General features: G+C 42.7%; 1 protein-coding gene across 1 annotated transcript in view; it reads right to left on the bottom strand.

Moving 5' to 3' along the window:
* LOC123344161 (tyrosine 3-monooxygenase-like) overlaps nt 1-16,016 on the bottom strand; it is a 43,194-nt gene extending 27,178 nt beyond the window's left edge. The window contains exons 1-6 of the mRNA XM_044980059.1: nt 15,813-16,016; nt 14,859-15,033; nt 12,546-12,634; nt 8,907-8,974; nt 7,762-7,812; nt 279-424 (exon numbers count right to left, since the gene is read on the bottom strand). Of these exons, the coding sequence (XP_044835994.1) occupies nt 279-424; nt 7,762-7,812; nt 8,907-8,974; nt 12,546-12,634; nt 14,859-15,033; nt 15,813-16,016 (733 nt within the window). The remainder of the gene's footprint in view (nt 1-278; nt 425-7,761; nt 7,813-8,906; nt 8,975-12,545; nt 12,635-14,858; nt 15,034-15,812) is intronic.
* Between the last annotated feature and the right edge of the window lie 915 nt (nt 16,017-16,931).

The following is a 16,931-nucleotide window of genomic DNA, read 5'->3' as shown; positions in this document are numbered from 1 at the left end:
GCACACCCTGTCTTGGAACTGAATCTATCCTGGGGGTTAGTAATACAGGATCTCAATCTCCACTGTCCTCTGTCATTCAAATGCCTGCTGACAGACTAACTTGAGCTTACACCCTCTCAATATTGTATCTATTCCTACCCCCTTGTTATTAGCAAACAGAACTTCATGCCCAGTTCATTCAGAATGGGGAGTCTACCATCAACACCTCTTTCCATCACACATCATTGTAGATTCCCAACCTAGGGAGTGCTAAAATACAGTGGACTGTAATGTCTTGCCTTTTAAAAATCTGGAGACATCCTGAAGCTGAGGTATACTATCCTCTTGGTATCCACAGCATTTCTCCAGCTGCTGAAAGGCATCCAGGTACTGCTTACAGGCGTGGGTAGGATAGAGGCTGCTCAGCTTCCTGTAGACTTCTCTCCTGAAAGAACAACAACCCTTAGTTCATCTCCTTTACTAGGAGCAGCACCTCGTCTCCCTGGCTTCAGAACCACAGCTGTTCACACAGGCAGTGCAGAGAGGGTATCTAAAACCAAGCTGAGCTCAGAAAAAATAATGCTCTGAAGCCGAAGCCTGGATGGAGGCTGCAGGGTAGGATTTTTCCAGGAGATGGGCACAAAATGAGGAACCAGATGTGGGCCTCGATCTTGCACTTGGCTCTGCTCAGGCAGATCTTGGTGCCTGTGTGGAACCGCATGAACTGTTCAACTGTAAACGGGCACCCAGAATTTCCCTATTCAGGAAAGCAAGTATGTGCATAAAATGCTTCAGTGCTTTCTTGCATCAGGGTCGTTGTGCAAGTGCAAGATACCACCCAGGCAGATCTGAATGCAAGATGGAGATGTCCATCACCTCCAATTTTGGAGGGGTTTAGCTTATTGTAATAAAAGGTGCTATATACCATTATATAAAATTAGTTGGCAGTGCGTGGAATCTAGGGCTTTGGTTTGGGCCCTTCTTGTGTATTTTATTATTTCATTTTAAAGGCCCCACTTTTAAAATATATTTAGTTGTTGCAAAATAAACAAGCACTAAAGTGATGGCAGGGAAGCTTATAGAAATGGTTATATTTATTCACACCCAGCTCTGGGGTTCTAACAAGTGTATAAACATTGTTTTATGAAAATTGAGCTCATTCTTGGAAATACTGACTAAAGAAAATGACTTTCTCTTGTTTTTGTATTGTAGATTTTTTGCTGCTATTGTTGCTATGGAGGTGATAGCCAGTATCTTGTAATGGTGTCATTCCATCACATAAACTTCTTATGTTAGCGTGGGTGTAATTGGGAAAAAAAGAAACAGGCTTAGACAGTGGCTGTTGTCAGTATTGTAAAAGCTGCATGAGCCTGGACCATCTCCACAGAGCAGACAGCGGCCAGAGCCTCAGCCAGTGTAAATAGACACAGCCAATTAGTTTTATCTCATCGTGTGGATGAGGCTTTGGCCCACAGTGTATTTTGGAGCCACGTCTCTTTCAGCACCATTTGTCTGCATAATTATCGCCATCAGCATAGAAGAGGAGAAGCCACTAGATACTGGCCTTCTAGTACAGGGCTTGGAGGAGGAGACATGGAGGACAGAAGCCCCACAGAGAAAGAAGTTGTTGCCAGGATACTTTGATATTGGAGGAGCCATTTTTTGGCCCCTTTCTCCTCCATATGGTTTGTTCTTACTCCCTGGTCGGATGACCAGAAATGGGGAATAACATAAAAGGAATGAATCTATCTTGTGTGGGCATAAATACCTCAGTTCACATGTGAATGCAGCTCTTTGTACAAGGAACAGGCATTCTCCAAACCATTGTACAGAGCACATGAATAAGGATGAAATTCAAATGAATATTTGTCAGCCCTGTATTCAGCCCGCTCTAGCTGTAGGGACCAATGATGCTGAAGGGACCGTGCTGGCCATCCCCACCCTAACAAGATGGGTGGGAAGAGCAGAGTGCAGAGTGGGGGGATAAGCAGAGGAACCTGATCCTATAGCAGCCTCTCAGACTGTAGTCCACACTCTGAGAAGACAAGGCGAATCCCTGCAGAAGAGTTTGTGATCCTGCCTTCGGATGCCTACAATCAGCAGCAAAGGGACATTCCCTGTGTTGAGGCTGCTTTACCTCTAGTTGTCACCAGGGGGTGGGACTTCTGGTCACCTGTGTTCAAGAAAGATTAATTCAAACTGGAACAGGTGCAAAGAAGAACTGCGAGGATGATCAGGGGAATGGAAAGCTATCATGTGAGAGGAGACAAGGAGAGCTTGGCCTCTTTAGCCTAGCAAAACAAAGGCTGAGGGGGAATCTGACTGCTCTCTATAAATGCATTGGGGAGTAAGCCCCATGGAAGGAGAACAGCTATTGAAGCTAAAGGACAATGTTGACACAAGAACAACTGTGTATAAACTGCCCACGAACAACAGGCTGGACATTAAATTTAATTAAACGTTTTTACCCATCAGAGGGGTTCTGGAACAGCCTCCCAGTAGCAGTTGTGGGGCCAAACACCCTAACTCGTTTTAAGGTGGAGCTTGATAAATTTATGAATGGAATTATTTGCTGTGGTTTCCTGTGATAGCACAGGACTGGCCTTGACCCAGCAGATCCCTTCCACTCCTATGTTCCTATCAATTCTGCTTACAAACCAAGTAGAAAGGGGCTGAGTTAAAAACAGAAATTACAGACTTTTAAATACGCTTACTTTACTTTAAATATACTGTACAAAACTTTTTAAAAAATTTATAATAGACCAATATTTCCCTATTAGAAAATTTAAAATTGTGTTTACACTTACAATAGAGACAAGTTTAAAATTAATTGTATGGATTGCTCTAGAGCTAAGTTTAGTATTACATATGCTTTTACTGCAAACAGTTTACTTTTTTAAAGGAAATTATAAGCATTGCAAATAAAAAAATCATATTTTATTCTTAGACAATAGAGAGAAGAAACAGTGGTCTTCATTTAGTATGCTCAGCTGTTGTGCACTATTGATCTGCACTGCACAACTGCAGTGTTCCAGCCCAGAGGTGGCTACAATTCAGTGACAGGAAAACAGAACTGTGTACATGTAGGGCTCAATTCTGCAGTTCTTACACGGGCAAAATTCCCACTGCTTCAGTGCATAGCTTTTCTAGGTCTGAAAGCCTTGGAAACCAGCTCCATAGTAAGCTGTCTGAGGCAGAGGAAAAGTTAACCTGCTTTGAAGGCAGAACCTCCTAAAACCAAACCCCTCCACAGAGCTGCTCAGGAGGAGCAGATGGTGAGCTCAGGAACATGTACTCCTCGCCTTCATTCTGCACTTCCTTCTCTTCTCATTCTTTGGATTGTCTTCAAAGACCCCAGGCCACAAGGGGGAAAGCGGAGGAAGTCCATCCTGAGCCAGGCTGTAGTCACTTCCCTGTGTGATCAATGGTTTGTGGAATGATGCACCACCCTTAAATGTCTGGGATGGGCTTTTAAAATTACCTGGGACACAGAAGAGTGACGTAGTTGCTAGAGAAAGTGGAAAATGGTCCTTCGAAACATTTTTTTCCACAGAAAATGGCTTTTTGAATCAATGAAAATGTTTGAAAAAAATCTGTTTTTCTCAAAATTTGAGGGGATTTTGTTAAAAAACCTGAAAACCAATTTTTTTAAAACCAAAAACCCTACATTTTTTAATTATAAGCTGAACAATTTCAGTTGCTGAGAAAGAGAAATATATATCTATACACACTCGGTGGTAGGTTTTTAGACAAAATCCTAAAAACATACCATTAGTCTGACCCAGTATGGCCATTCCTATGGTCTCATGATAACTGCATTCAGAGAAGAACTAGATAAGTTCATGGAGAATAGGTCTTACAATGGCTATTAGCCAAGACGGTCAGGGACAGAACCCCATATGCTGGGTGTCCTTAAACCTCTGACTGCCAGAAGCTGGAACTGGGTGACAGGCAATAGATCACTCAGAATCAGTAGCTTAGCTGGGGGGGGAGTGGGGCAGCGGCTGCTCCCCCACTGAGCATCTTGGCACCTTTTTAATTTTTACTCACCCGGTGGCACTCTGGATCTTCGGCAGCACTTCGGCGGCAGACCCTCACTCGCTCAGGGTGTCTTCGGTGGCACTGAAGGAAATGCTGCTGAAGACTCGTGGAGTGAGTGAAGGGCCCACCGCCAAGGTGTCACCAAAGACCCAGAGCGCCGCCGGGTGAGTAAAAGCACCACCCCGTCAGTAAAAGAGCCGCAGCGGGTGGCGCCTTTTTTTTTTAATGCTCCCCCTGTTCCCTCCACCTGGCTATGCCACTGCTCAGAATTACCCTGTTCTGTTCATTCCCTCTGAAGCATCTGGCACTGGCCACTATCAGAAGACAGGATATTGGGCTAAACAGACCATTGGCCTGACCTCATGTGGCCATTCTTATGTACTTAATTTTTTTTAGAAAAAATCAATGACAATTTGATTTTCATCAAAAACATTTTGTGAGATGAAAATTATTTCCTGACCATCTCTAGTACCTCCCCTAGATAAAATTTATTCAGAACACTGAGAATAATACACCTGAGAAATTTAGGGTCTGATCCAACTCCCATTACAGGCAGTGAAATGATTCTTACTGACTTTAGTGGAGTTGGATCAGGCCCTATTTAGTGTGGGAGGAGGAAGACAATTACTATTTTAAAAGGGAATATTCTTTGTAAATACTAAAAGCTAGTAAAAATCTGGATTTCTAAAACTGAACCTTGATCTGAATAGTGTTGTAAATTAAGTGCACTGTAAATGCACGCATGCTGAGAGCATATGTGTGCTGTTTCTTTAAAATGACAGGTGAGGGCCGTGAAAGATTCTAGGCAGAATCTTGACAGTGAAGCAGTGGGAAAGACAGCTGGGACAGCTTTAGGGATAATGCTGTTTCCTTATTCTAATCAAGTTCCTTGTTCTCTGTTAGAAGAAAGTGACTGTCCGCCTTTACTATTGTCACATGACATATGTCTCAATATCTTTGTCCTCTGTTCTCCCTTTTCCTGGGCAACTTCTTCCCAGTAAACATCTCCCCATTTGCTCCCATGACCATTCTGTTTATGGCTCTGCAATAACTATGCCTGACAACATAGACTCAGATTGTCCAAGCCCTGTTTTTGGAAGCTGAGATTTCTGCTCTTGTTTTCATTTTTATACACATGTTGCTACAAACTAAAGGAATCCAACAGCTCTTCAGAGCTAACATCAAGGGACTTTACAGCATGTTAAAAAATTTCCCCTTTGGTTTCCCTGTATCCATATTAAGTTGTGCTGTAATGCAGCTGACCTCAGCACACAGCCCTAGGGAGCTACGGTAACAACTATGAGATCTAATTTTGGAATTTGGGTTGCTGGGGCTAACTGTGTTGAGGAGATGGATAGATACCCCCGAAAGGCCTGTTCCATTTACCACTGTGGGAATAGTTCTAGATGGAGAATGGCTGCCATGACGGAGGTTGGCAGAAAAAGGGGAAAAACAGGAAAGAACACAAAATTTAATTTTCTTAAATACAACATTCCCACACACCAGAACATGCCAATATTGTTGGCTGGTGGGAGCCGTCATGCACATGATGCTAAGGACTTAAAAGGCATGTTACTACTTTTCAAAGGTTATTTGAAAATCTAGCAGTTGGATGAGTAGGATATGATGTTCCTTGGTAGTTATCCGGTGCTCATTTTGCAAATTCTAAGGCCCAATGGATTTTATTTAAAATAAAAAACTCCTTCAGAGAGGAAGGATGACCTTGTTGCTGAGGCGCTGGTTGGGGACTTGGGAGATCTAGGCTCAATTCCTGGCTGTGCCCTGTAAGACCTTGGGCTAATTGTCTAATTTCTCACTTTCCCATCTGCAAAAGGGGGATAATAATTTTTCCTTTCTCCCACCTTTTGTCCGTCTTGTCTATTTAGATAGGCCCTACCCAGAAGAGTGTACAATCTTCAACTATGTGTACAGGTAGTACTTAGCACAGTTGGGCCCTGATCTCAAGTGGGACCACAAGACATTCTTGTAAAACAAGTGACCCATAACAATAATTATTGCTATATAGTGTGATTTTTGAAAGGCAGCTAGGGAAGATGGAAGGAGGTGGACAAGAAATCAGAATTCCCCTTTTCTCCAAAACCTTCATCCATTTCTGAAGTTGACAAATATCTTCTAGGTTTAATGAATTTCATGCATTATTTTTTGTTGCAAATCCCACTGGGGTTTTTGCACAGGGATAGCTACAATGAGGAAAACACCAGGGGAAATGGGCTGCACTGGTGTGAAAAGTGACTTTCTCTAGTGTGGCTTGCCCTGGGTTCATCTGAGATCATGAAGCTTTTTTATTGTAAGTTAAGACCATGTTTATTCAGAGAGTGAGTCAACTTTAAAAGGAACATGTTTAACATAAAGGGAAACCTGTGCTGTACACTGGGGTTAGAAACATACCTCACCCCATAAATTGCTAGATAGATGCACTCCCTTGCACCTACTATCTATCTCAGCATGTATATATTAAGAGCACACCTTTGCATCGGTTCTAGCATATACAGGGGAGGACAGACGAGAAAAGAAAAATTCAAATGGAAAAACACACTGTGTGTGTGTGTATATGTATATACATTTGACTACACTGATTTTTCTCTTCCCTCCCACTTTCACATGGCTTTTCACTCTTTTTCTCCATCTTCACCCTTTTTTTCCCCACTGGATTATTCTTTCTCCCCTTCTCTCTTCTTTTTTTTCACACTATCCCCTAAGTAGAACATGAACCAGATAATGTTCAATTTCAAGTTAAGAACATAGGAATTGCCATGCTGGACTGACCAGTGGTTCAGCTAGACCAGCATCCTTTCTCTGGCAGAAACCAGTAACAGATTATTCCAGGCCCCTATGTTTATAAGGAACCAAACAAAAACCACAGACTCAAATCCAGATCTGGATCCAGATCTGAATTTTCTGGCTCGGGACTAATCTCTTTTAAAGATTCTGAAATGCTCAGTTAACATTTATTTGATCCTTTTCCAGTCTTATACACTTCCAGGTTCTGACCAAGACAGGAGCTGCCAAAATACCTTGCGAGAAATGGTTTCATTTTACTTCCAGCCCAACCAGAAGCAAAATAAATCTTTAAAAAGCACTTGTTCTCATGAGTTTTCCAGACAAATTTTGCAGATTTTCAAGAGCTCTGGATAGTATGGTTAAGTAGCCAAACTTTTAGTGTCTTTTAACTGAACCAGAACTCTGAGGGCTAGATCCACATCCCTACTACGTCTACTTTGTACTGCTTTAGTCCTAAGCTCCACACCTCCTACCGACATCACAGGGGATGTAACAGCCCCTTAGCTAGTGCAATTTAGAGCAGCAATGTAGAGATCAAATTTGCCTCTGCTACCTTGGAAACTGGGTGGGAGCAGAAAGAGGGGCCACAAATGTAGCAGAAAGCCCCCCTCACTTAGGTGCACTGACCCTGAGCCTTTTGATATATTCTCACCACTTAATGTAACCCGGACGTAGACTCAGAGGTCTATTCACCCCTCAGTGCAGGCATGTAACGCCTCTTAGCAACACCAGGAATTACACTTGCATGGGGAGAATAGAATTCTTCAAAATGAACAACAAGAAGGGATAATTAATACATCAATTAAAATTAGAGATGTCAAATATTATTTGAAGATGTAGGGCACTGTTGTGCACTTCTTGCACCTCTGAAATTCCCCTGGGTTTCAGTGGAATCGCCCCATGACTTGTCATGGGGCAGGATATGAAAAATATACTCACCAAGTAGCAGTCTCCTGGACAGTGTACTCAACTCGAGGCAAAGGGTCACCTCTTTAAAGAGAGAGAGAGAGAAAAAAATTATGTAGCTGATTTGAGTTCTAGTTTCAAGTACAATTTTCTTTATATGCCTCAGGATTATGTGCCATACTAAAATAAATACAAATAATAAATAATCATCCTGAAGGATTCTAAAGGGTTTTATGACCCAGGTGTCCTAGGCTCCACCGAATCCCCAGGGATGGTGCAAACAGTGAAATACTGTAAAGGATGGACCACTTGATGGAATGTAGAGGAAGCAATGCTGTATTATTTCCCGTTCCAATTGCTTAGCTGCTGGAAGACCATCAACAATTATACAGCAAGTGGGTGTATAGGTATATTGTGCATATTTCAGCATTAACTTCCCCTCTGTAGTTGTATCTACCATCAGAGAAGGAGATAATTCACAATACTAGTGAGGGAGCTGGCTGACTAGCCACAATGTACGGAGGCTGGCATTAAGCAGAAATCTCCCAAGGTTCAGGGTTTCTCTTGAGTTCTTGGGCACCATCTGGCTCACAGCTCAAGGCCATTATGCATCTTGCTAATGCCACCTACAAGTGCATAGAATGAATTTCAGTGTCCCGAAGAACAAGTCCCCAGACTTCTCTTCCACTCCCATGTGTTTTTACACAGAAAGGCAAGAAAATGTAAATTGTTCATCTGAGGATATGTCCATCTTTTTTTTTTCTGTAGGACATGCACAAGTCCTTGTCTACTTGACAGGTTTATTAAGGTACATGCCAAATCCTGGAAGGAAGATACTCTCATCCTCTAATTTAAATGAAAGAGTCATATAGAGACCATTTGCCCCCTAGAATTACATGAAATTATGCAGAGCTCAGTGAGGTGTGAAGGCAGGCCTAAAGTTAAATATTAAATTAATTTTCATTGTATTCTGAAATGTTCCTGATTTGTATGCCATGTGTGTTTCTGTGATTAACTCAGTTTTCCAACAGATGGCACCACAGCCCATTGGCCTAGGATTAAGTTACATCAACCATAAAGCTGCTTACAGGTGAACAAAATCAGACTACTTACTGTAAGAGCACACAAAATGTCAAACTGATTTAGAACAAGCAGTTTTCCAGTGGTGCTGCACTTACTCTCTGTAGCTGAAGGCCAGGTCTGTAAAGAAGGCTCTCCGTTTCCTGTACTCTGGGTCAGTGTAGCCCTAAATTGGGAAATAATTTAGCATCACTCTTACATCAGGACAGTGATGGGCTTGAATGGATTTGCTGACAGAAACATTCAAAACTAACACGCCTGAATTTGATTGTTTCTTCTATTGCAGTCTCTGTGTGGCAAGAAATCATGGGAATATTACAGAATGAGCCAAATTCTGCACTTAGTTACACCCATGAAATCTCACTGACTTTGGACCTGTTCCTAAAAAGGAATGTAGCATACTTTGGTCACAGCTAAGCATGAAGATGTAGTAGGCTTGAGTAGTGATCATTATACAGAATGAAAGGCACAATTTAAGTGGGAGAGTTAGAAACTAAGCTCACACCATTGATTTTCTGCTTAGCCATTGTGAAAAGGGACTATGCTTCTGTGAAATTGTATGCTAGGAGTCGTTGCTATAGGGTAAGGGTTGTTAAGTGAAATTGTAAGATGAGATGTGTCTCTGGACAAAGACCAAAAGGACATATAGAATCATAGAAAATCAGGGTTGGAAGAGACTTCAGGAGGTCATCTAGTCCAATCCCCTGCTCAAAGCAGGACCAATCCCCAACTAAATCATCTTTGTCAAGCCGGGCCTTAAAAACATCTAAGGAAGGAGCTTCCACCACCTCCCTAGGTAACCCATTCCAGTGCTTCACCACCCTCCTAGTGAAAAAGTTTTTCCTAATATCCAACCTAAACCTCCCCCACTGCAACTTGAGACTATTACTCCTTGTTCTGTCACCTGGGTGACCCGAAACACAGGACTCCTGGATGGAAGCTCCATTAGCCTGCTCACTTGGAACTTTTGGGGGTTGAATTTGAATGATCATAGGCTCGTTGCTATGGGGAAAGGGAGCTGGATTGCGGAGGGCTGGGAGCTGGACTGTGGTCAGGAAGGGAAGCACCACCAGACTCTCATAAGCTCAGGTTTTCCCTCCGGGAGTAAGTAGAAGGGTTACTGAAAGCTATTGTTATGTTTAATTAGGTTAAATAAAAGTTGAGTAATTTTTCACACATAAAAGTCGGAAGCATGATTAGTTGGTGGGTTTTGAAGAGATCTGCAAGGCCCACAAAACAGAATTAGGAAAAAGCAGACAGGATCTTCCGTTTTTCACTGGCAAGGGTCATGACAGGAAGCTGAGGGATGGGGGGAAAAAGGCCGTACTAACAACACAGAAACACCAGTGCTGAACAAAGTGTGTGCCTAGGAAAGGGAAGGTTGTGACAGCCATTTTTAATTATGAGACATTTAGAGATGGACATATGATATTTTGCTCAAAAGGGAGCAAATTTAAATTCAGGGTTTCTTTTTCCTTATGTTTTAATAGAAATTCAGCTCTTCCAGTCAGGTCTTTCCAATTATTCAATAAATATTAAAAACGTGGAATCAAATCCCTTTCAGGTTTACATTACTTTTGATATAATAAGAATCATATCTAAATTCTGGCTCCATATTAACACAACTAATAAAGCAGAGCTGATTGGTATCACTCTGCAAATATTTATTATTGTAAATTGTTCAACATTTATTGGAACCATTTTTCATGTTAAGGGCCAAACTTTTCCTTTAGAGTTATGATAATGAATACGACTGTAGTCAATGAGAGTTGTGCACATTTAGCTGAGGGAAGAATTTGACTCTGAGAGCATGTTATAATCTCCGTGTGCCAGGGAAGTATTATTATCTCCTTCAATGGGACTGCTCACATGTGTAAAGTTACCAATAGGTGTAAAGACCATAGGATCAAGACCTAAAATAAGGCAAGATGCAGAAGGTTGAGGAACAGGAACACATTGTTATGTCAGGCTAGCCGCGCACATGATTAATATGTTGTAATTTAGGGGTGGCAAATGAACAAGAGGTTTCTTGTCTAGAAAGTGAGACCTGATCACGTGCTAAAGGGCTTTTCTGAACAGGGATGCACTTAACCATGTACTTAAAGTTAAACATGTGCTTAAGTGCTTTGCTGAATGGGGACCTGTTGTAATAATTGGGCCTACATATTTACCTTAATTGCAAGCTCAACTGTGGGAAAGTGGATGAAAGTTTACAAAATGTTCCAATCACATATAATGATAAGTGTTGACAGGGAAAGGTGCAAAGGGGAGCCAGAAAGACTGAAGTAGCCTTCCCTTCCCCCTCCCCCCCCCCACAAAAAAAGGCCACTGATATAACTCAAGGATTATATTAAGATTATGGCTGGTAAGCAAGAGAAGAATGGATATGGAAATTAATTAACCAAAATAGCTGTGTCAGAAATTAGGCCTAGTTGGTGAACAAAATAATGAGGGGATAGGCTATTCTGCCCATCACTCCCTTGTTAGGGTCCTCAAAAAGAGATGTTGTAGGGGGAAATTAGGAGCATGCTGGCTAACTGAAAAATGGGAGAACACAAAAGAGTAACCTTTACCATCATGGCTGCCATCCCCACTGTCTCCTGGGACCCTCAATCTCCTGTAATGCATTTGGGCCTTCCTTGTACTCATCCTGAGAGATGGTTCTTACCAGACTGGGCCAGAGAGAGGGACTCAGATGACATCACCACCTCCACTGACAGTGACTGAATCCCAAACCCCACCTGGGATGTGAGACTGTTCTCCCCCTTGCCCCTTCTTGTGTCTTTTTCCTTCCCCACTTTATGTCTTCTCTTTCCTATCCCTCTCGTTTTTCCTTCTGTCTAACAAGAGCCTGACTTAGCTGGACAAGACTATATTTTGTGACCACAAAGGCAGCTAAAAGCAATGCCTTAAACAGCCTGATGCTGTACAGGTTTGCCACACCTCAGAGAGCCCAATAAGACCGTGTGCTGTGCCAGTGTTTTTCAAACAGTGACACTGCATGTGAGAGTCAACACCAGGGACAAATATTGTATTTTCTATCTTTGCTATTCTCTACTTTCCCCTTTTGTACATGCTTATCTTGTTGTGTCTTCTAGGAAACAGCATCAGATTTCAACAACAATGGCAATAACAACCACTCCAGCCCATCTCAACTAACTTTTTTCCCTTTCCCCACAAAAGGACAAGCATTACCATCTAAGACACTGTCAGACAAGGGGGATTTTCCTTCTAAAGACACTCTACAGCTAAAGGGAAAGAGGACAAGGGATACTTAAAAGGAAAGCCTTACTTAATACTTTACCTTTCAAATGTTTTAACTGTTTTTCCTTTTTTTTCTGTATCTTTATTAAAGGGTTAAAACTATTTTAATGGTGTGTTTGCCATGATACTAAGCAGACTGAAGTCTCTGTATACTAAACACCAGACCTTGTCTGACACTGTTTAATGTTGGACAGCGACAGGATCATGTTAACACTTAGCTCTTTGGGCCCATTTATTCCATATAAATTAATACAACAGGTTATAAGATTTTTTATTATTAGGTTACTTCATTCATTCCTAGTTCACTGGTGTCCATTGTAAATCCCCTCTTTAAAAGACAAACGTCGGGCACAGAATTGTTTCGGAGGCTAGTTTTACAGAGAATTCTTTCTATTGTGCTTCATCTGGAAAGCAGAAATAACCAATGTATTTAAATAGTTTCAAAGGTAAACTAATGATGAGCTTAAACTTACAGGATGATCATGGTCCAAATCAGGTTCATACTTGGCGATCAGATGGTGGCACTTGTCAAGGTCTCGTATTTTCTTTGGAAACCATAGGACTGTTGGAGATAGCAAAAAATGGTACATTTAAATGACATAGGTTCAGTACAGGCTTGGGAAGAGACAGAATAAAATCAAACCACTGAGAATAACCACCTCTGCTTTATAGGAGGAATATCTTACACCCCTATGTTACAAATGGTGGACTAAAAATGAGTTGAAAAATGACAAACAATGTCACTGTTCACAGTGACCCAAACCCTGAGGGCCCCACTCAGGCAAGCTTCATTTATAGTCAGTCAGAAATTTGCTTTTGTAAAGGGCGATATTCTTGCATTTAGTCAGGATGCTTGAAGTTCAGTGTGGCCTTAACCAGCACTCTCTTTTTGCATCTAAAATGTTATGGGAGCAACTAATTGCAGACATGATTATTTGTGAGTGCAGCGGGGGTTATCAAGGCCCCCAATCCTGCAAACACATATGCACATTCTTACTTTTTTAATCTGTGAATATTCTGATTGATTTTAATGGGACAGCATGTGCTTTGCTGGGTCAGGACCAGAGAGCTCAGCATGTTGCAGGATTGAGCTCTGAGTTCATGACTGCATTACAAATAACTGTCTTTACAAAACGGAGACTGCCTTAATGATGGGTTGCACGTCAATTGCGTGAGCTAAGCAACATGAAATCACAGTTTAAGACAGAAGCAAACCTCTCTCTCTCCTCCGTTCATTGAGAACAGTGCTATAATAACCATCTCTACTCATTTCTCTGATCATGCCACTCCAGTTTTCACTCACCTTTCCCAGCAAATTCAAGCTTTGTATTCAAGCTCTCTACATCTCTGCTCTCATCTTCTGCTGCTCCCTACTTGCTCCCTGCCCTCCATCCAAGCTTCCAGCTGAGGTGCCCCTTTTGTTTCATTCTCACGTTCACAGTTCCACACTCATGGGAACACCTTCCTTGTTCCTATTCACTCGGTGACCTGCCTTGTCACATTAAAATCCCCCCTTAAAATTCATTTCTGCAAGACTTCTCCTCACTAGCAACTCACATTTTTTTAAAGTTAAACATGTACTCAAGTGCTTTCCTAAATCAGACGTTGAATGCTGAAAATAGATTATTAAATCAATGGATTAAAAAAACGCAACCCAACCCCTCTCCCCCGCCCCTCAAATGGACAGTGGCAGTAAGGCTGAAGAAAAGCTGTGTTATCATTATCATTTCTCTCTCTGGCCCATATTTCTTCCCCCAATAACACCTCACTTTATACAACCCCCATTTTCAGAATTGTTTTCTCTGTCCCAGGTGGCATTTGATTAAACAGGTGTTACTATGTACAGTTCACTGCATACAGTATATGCTCCCGCCAATGAGGTCCCCATTCAGCAAAGCCTATGTTTAAATTCTACTGGTGTCAATGAGTCTTAACTACTTGCTTAAAGATAAGCATTTGTGTAAGTGCTTTTCTGAACTGGGCCTAAGGCCCTGATTCAGTAATGCACTTATGAATGTGTTTAAGTCTATGCCTATTCATACTTGAACTAAAAAATGTAGTTTGCATTAGCATAAATGAGTGTTACACACATGTATGAAGCCCATATACCTGTATTCTCTATCATTTCCTCAGGTTTTGATCATAAATCATTCACTCTTCACCAGCCAATGAACGTAAGAATTACCACAATAGGCTGAGCCCCTGTTCTCTGGCAAAGGCTATTTAGATCTTAGACCACTGTTAATTTCAGGCTGGCTGGTGAGAAGGCTGTTTTTCTTCTAAGAGAACAAGTAATATTACAGAAGGAATGTCCTGTCCTTTAGAAATTTAAAAAGAAGAGAACACTCTGTATTCTAATAAATAATAATAATAGCACTTTTTGTTTATAGAACATCAGATTTCCTGAATATTTTCTATTTCATTTAAAATATAATAACTACTACATGTTGACACACAGAGACAGAATGCACAGAACTACTATGGAGAATATGACATTGATAAAATCTATTGCATATTTTGATGTGCATTATTTTCAGAATCATCTAGAAACAGAAGATGCATGAAAAACAGGTGGACACCAATGCTGCAATGTGTTTTAGGAAGGCTGACCTCTGTGAGGTCACTGGAGCTATGCATGAATGTGGGATCTGCTCAGGAACATCACATTGCAGGACAGGGGGCCTAACATCACATGCATAAACTGGAAATTCTGGACCTAATGAATAATTTAAATACAATTAGACACATTGGTGGGAGGAGGGGTACAGATTCCACACATTGCATACCTCTCTCTTCTCTGATAGTTTTCACATCTTCTGCCACTTTCTTTAAGGAGTTTATTAGGACACTGACATCAGAATTATGAACTTCACATTTGACAAAAAATTCGAGGTCATCAGTAGTGTTCTTGGATTTTTTGGCTTGCCTGGTTTCAAGGTGATGGATTCCAGCTTCAAAAGTCTGAAAAAAGACAAAGGTCCACGTGGTGAGAAATCTAAAATCACTGAAAGACAGCTCGCTTTGACTGCAGCTGTAATATATCTTTTAAAAGACAACTGGGTAAAGCTTTACAAGAAATGCCAACACCAATTTTTCTTACGCCTAAAATGAACTATCCATTGGGGTGTATGTTTTACTGTGGGAGATGAGCAGCTCTTTCACTCCCGATCCTGCCTTCAGATAGTTTGCATAGAATCTGCTGAGAGAATCCATAGCATCATAACAGCCAGAGGGTCACATTGGCTGAGGGCTCTTCACCCTAGAATCGTTCTCCACCGGAAGGCACCATAATCAGAGAATGGGAGAGGGCAGGGCGGGCTGCTTACATTGAACAAATACAGCAAGATGGTTCCTCTAAACAGCTGTTCCCATCCCTCTAACCCTCCATCCTCATTTCAAAGGGTCCCTGGCAACTCCCTTCAGCCAGGAGAGCCCCAGCCAACCCCCCCCCCCCCCGAGCAGAGAGGTGGTGCTAACATACAGGGGAACCGAAGAGCTGAGAGCCTAGGAAGTGGGAAGAGGCAGCCGGCTCATAAGGGGGGGACACGTGCAGAGGCTGGACGGGGTGAGGCCGAGCAGGGTCCGAGGGAAGGTACAAGCGTGTGGGAAGAGAGGGGAAGGTTAGGGGACAGAGGCAGGGGGCTCCGATGGAGCACGGAAGGGGATGAGGCGAGAGGCAGGGCAGGGGGAGCTGTGGAGGGCGAGGACTGGGAGAGAGGCCGGGCTGGGGAGGTTCGTACCTCGAAGACGTTGGCTGTCTTGGAGAGCCCGGCCTTTCCAGCATTCCGGAGGGTGAAGGTCAGGATCAGGGTGGCTCTTCCTTCCTCTTCCTCCCAGACCAGGCCCTCTCCCTTGCCTAGGGGCTCTGTGGCGGGCGCTTCCTTCTCCGCATCTTCTTGGAGGCTTGCTCGCCTGCCTGGGGCGCCCGCAGCGTCGCTCTTCATAGAAAAGCGGCTCAGGAAATCCAGATCCACCTGTGCAGATGGGAGTTTAGCTCACACCGCCTACGGGCGCCGAGTTTCAGAGAACCAGCCCTTGGCCTCGCCTTGCTCAGTGCCAGCCCCAGCGGAGATCTGCCATAGGCAGCTAGCGGGGTCTATACACCCGCTGCTAAGGGCTGTGGGACAAAACCCTCCCCGGGCGTCCTTACAGCGCGAGACGGGTTTGGGGTGAGTGTAGGATTCCCCGCGTGCTGACACTGGGGGAGCCCAGCAGGGAGTGAGGCCCATTTATGGTGCCCGCCCCAGGGAGATCAATGGAAATGCGCGGCGGACACTTGTACGCAGGAGACTAAAATAACCCCCCTTCTCATGGTAATTTCAAAGCAGGACCCTCCTGCTCTGTTTGAAAGTGTCTTCATTTTCCGCAGTGTTGCATCTTTTTACCGGTTTACAAATAAAGATCTTTTGTTAAGAGGCCAATTAAAATCTGGATTCAGTTTACATCTCTGAATCTGAGCGTCCATGCTTTGTGTGTGGGGAAAAAGTCCCCACCCCCCTCTTTCTTTGCTTTTACTGTCTAACTGAAAAATCTTCTTTCTATAGCGGAATTCCCACTATTGGACTGGTCCGTATTCTACCTAACGCGTTCAGTTATACAGGTAATTCAGAAGGTGGAAGTAGAATTTCTCTTTTCAAGGTCTTCGGTTTGGGGAACAGGTGATCATAAAGAAACCTTTACGTTTTATTTCCCGGAGCAACAGTCCCCGCCAGCAGCAGGGAGGAGACGGGAGGAAATTGGAATGACCTGGGAAGGGACAATTGTTCAATATAGTAACTCTTTAAACCCCGCTGCAATGTCAGCTGAGAGTGTGAAGCGCTACTTTGAATATTGTCACGTGGAGAATTTTATTAGCGATG

The sequence above is a fragment of the Mauremys mutica genome, chromosome 1 (assembly GCF_020497125.1).
Source record: "Mauremys mutica isolate MM-2020 ecotype Southern chromosome 1, ASM2049712v1, whole genome shotgun sequence".
Lineage (NCBI taxonomy): Eukaryota > Metazoa > Chordata > Testudines > Geoemydidae > Mauremys > Mauremys mutica.
This window is presented reverse-complemented; position numbering and strand designations above follow the sequence as displayed.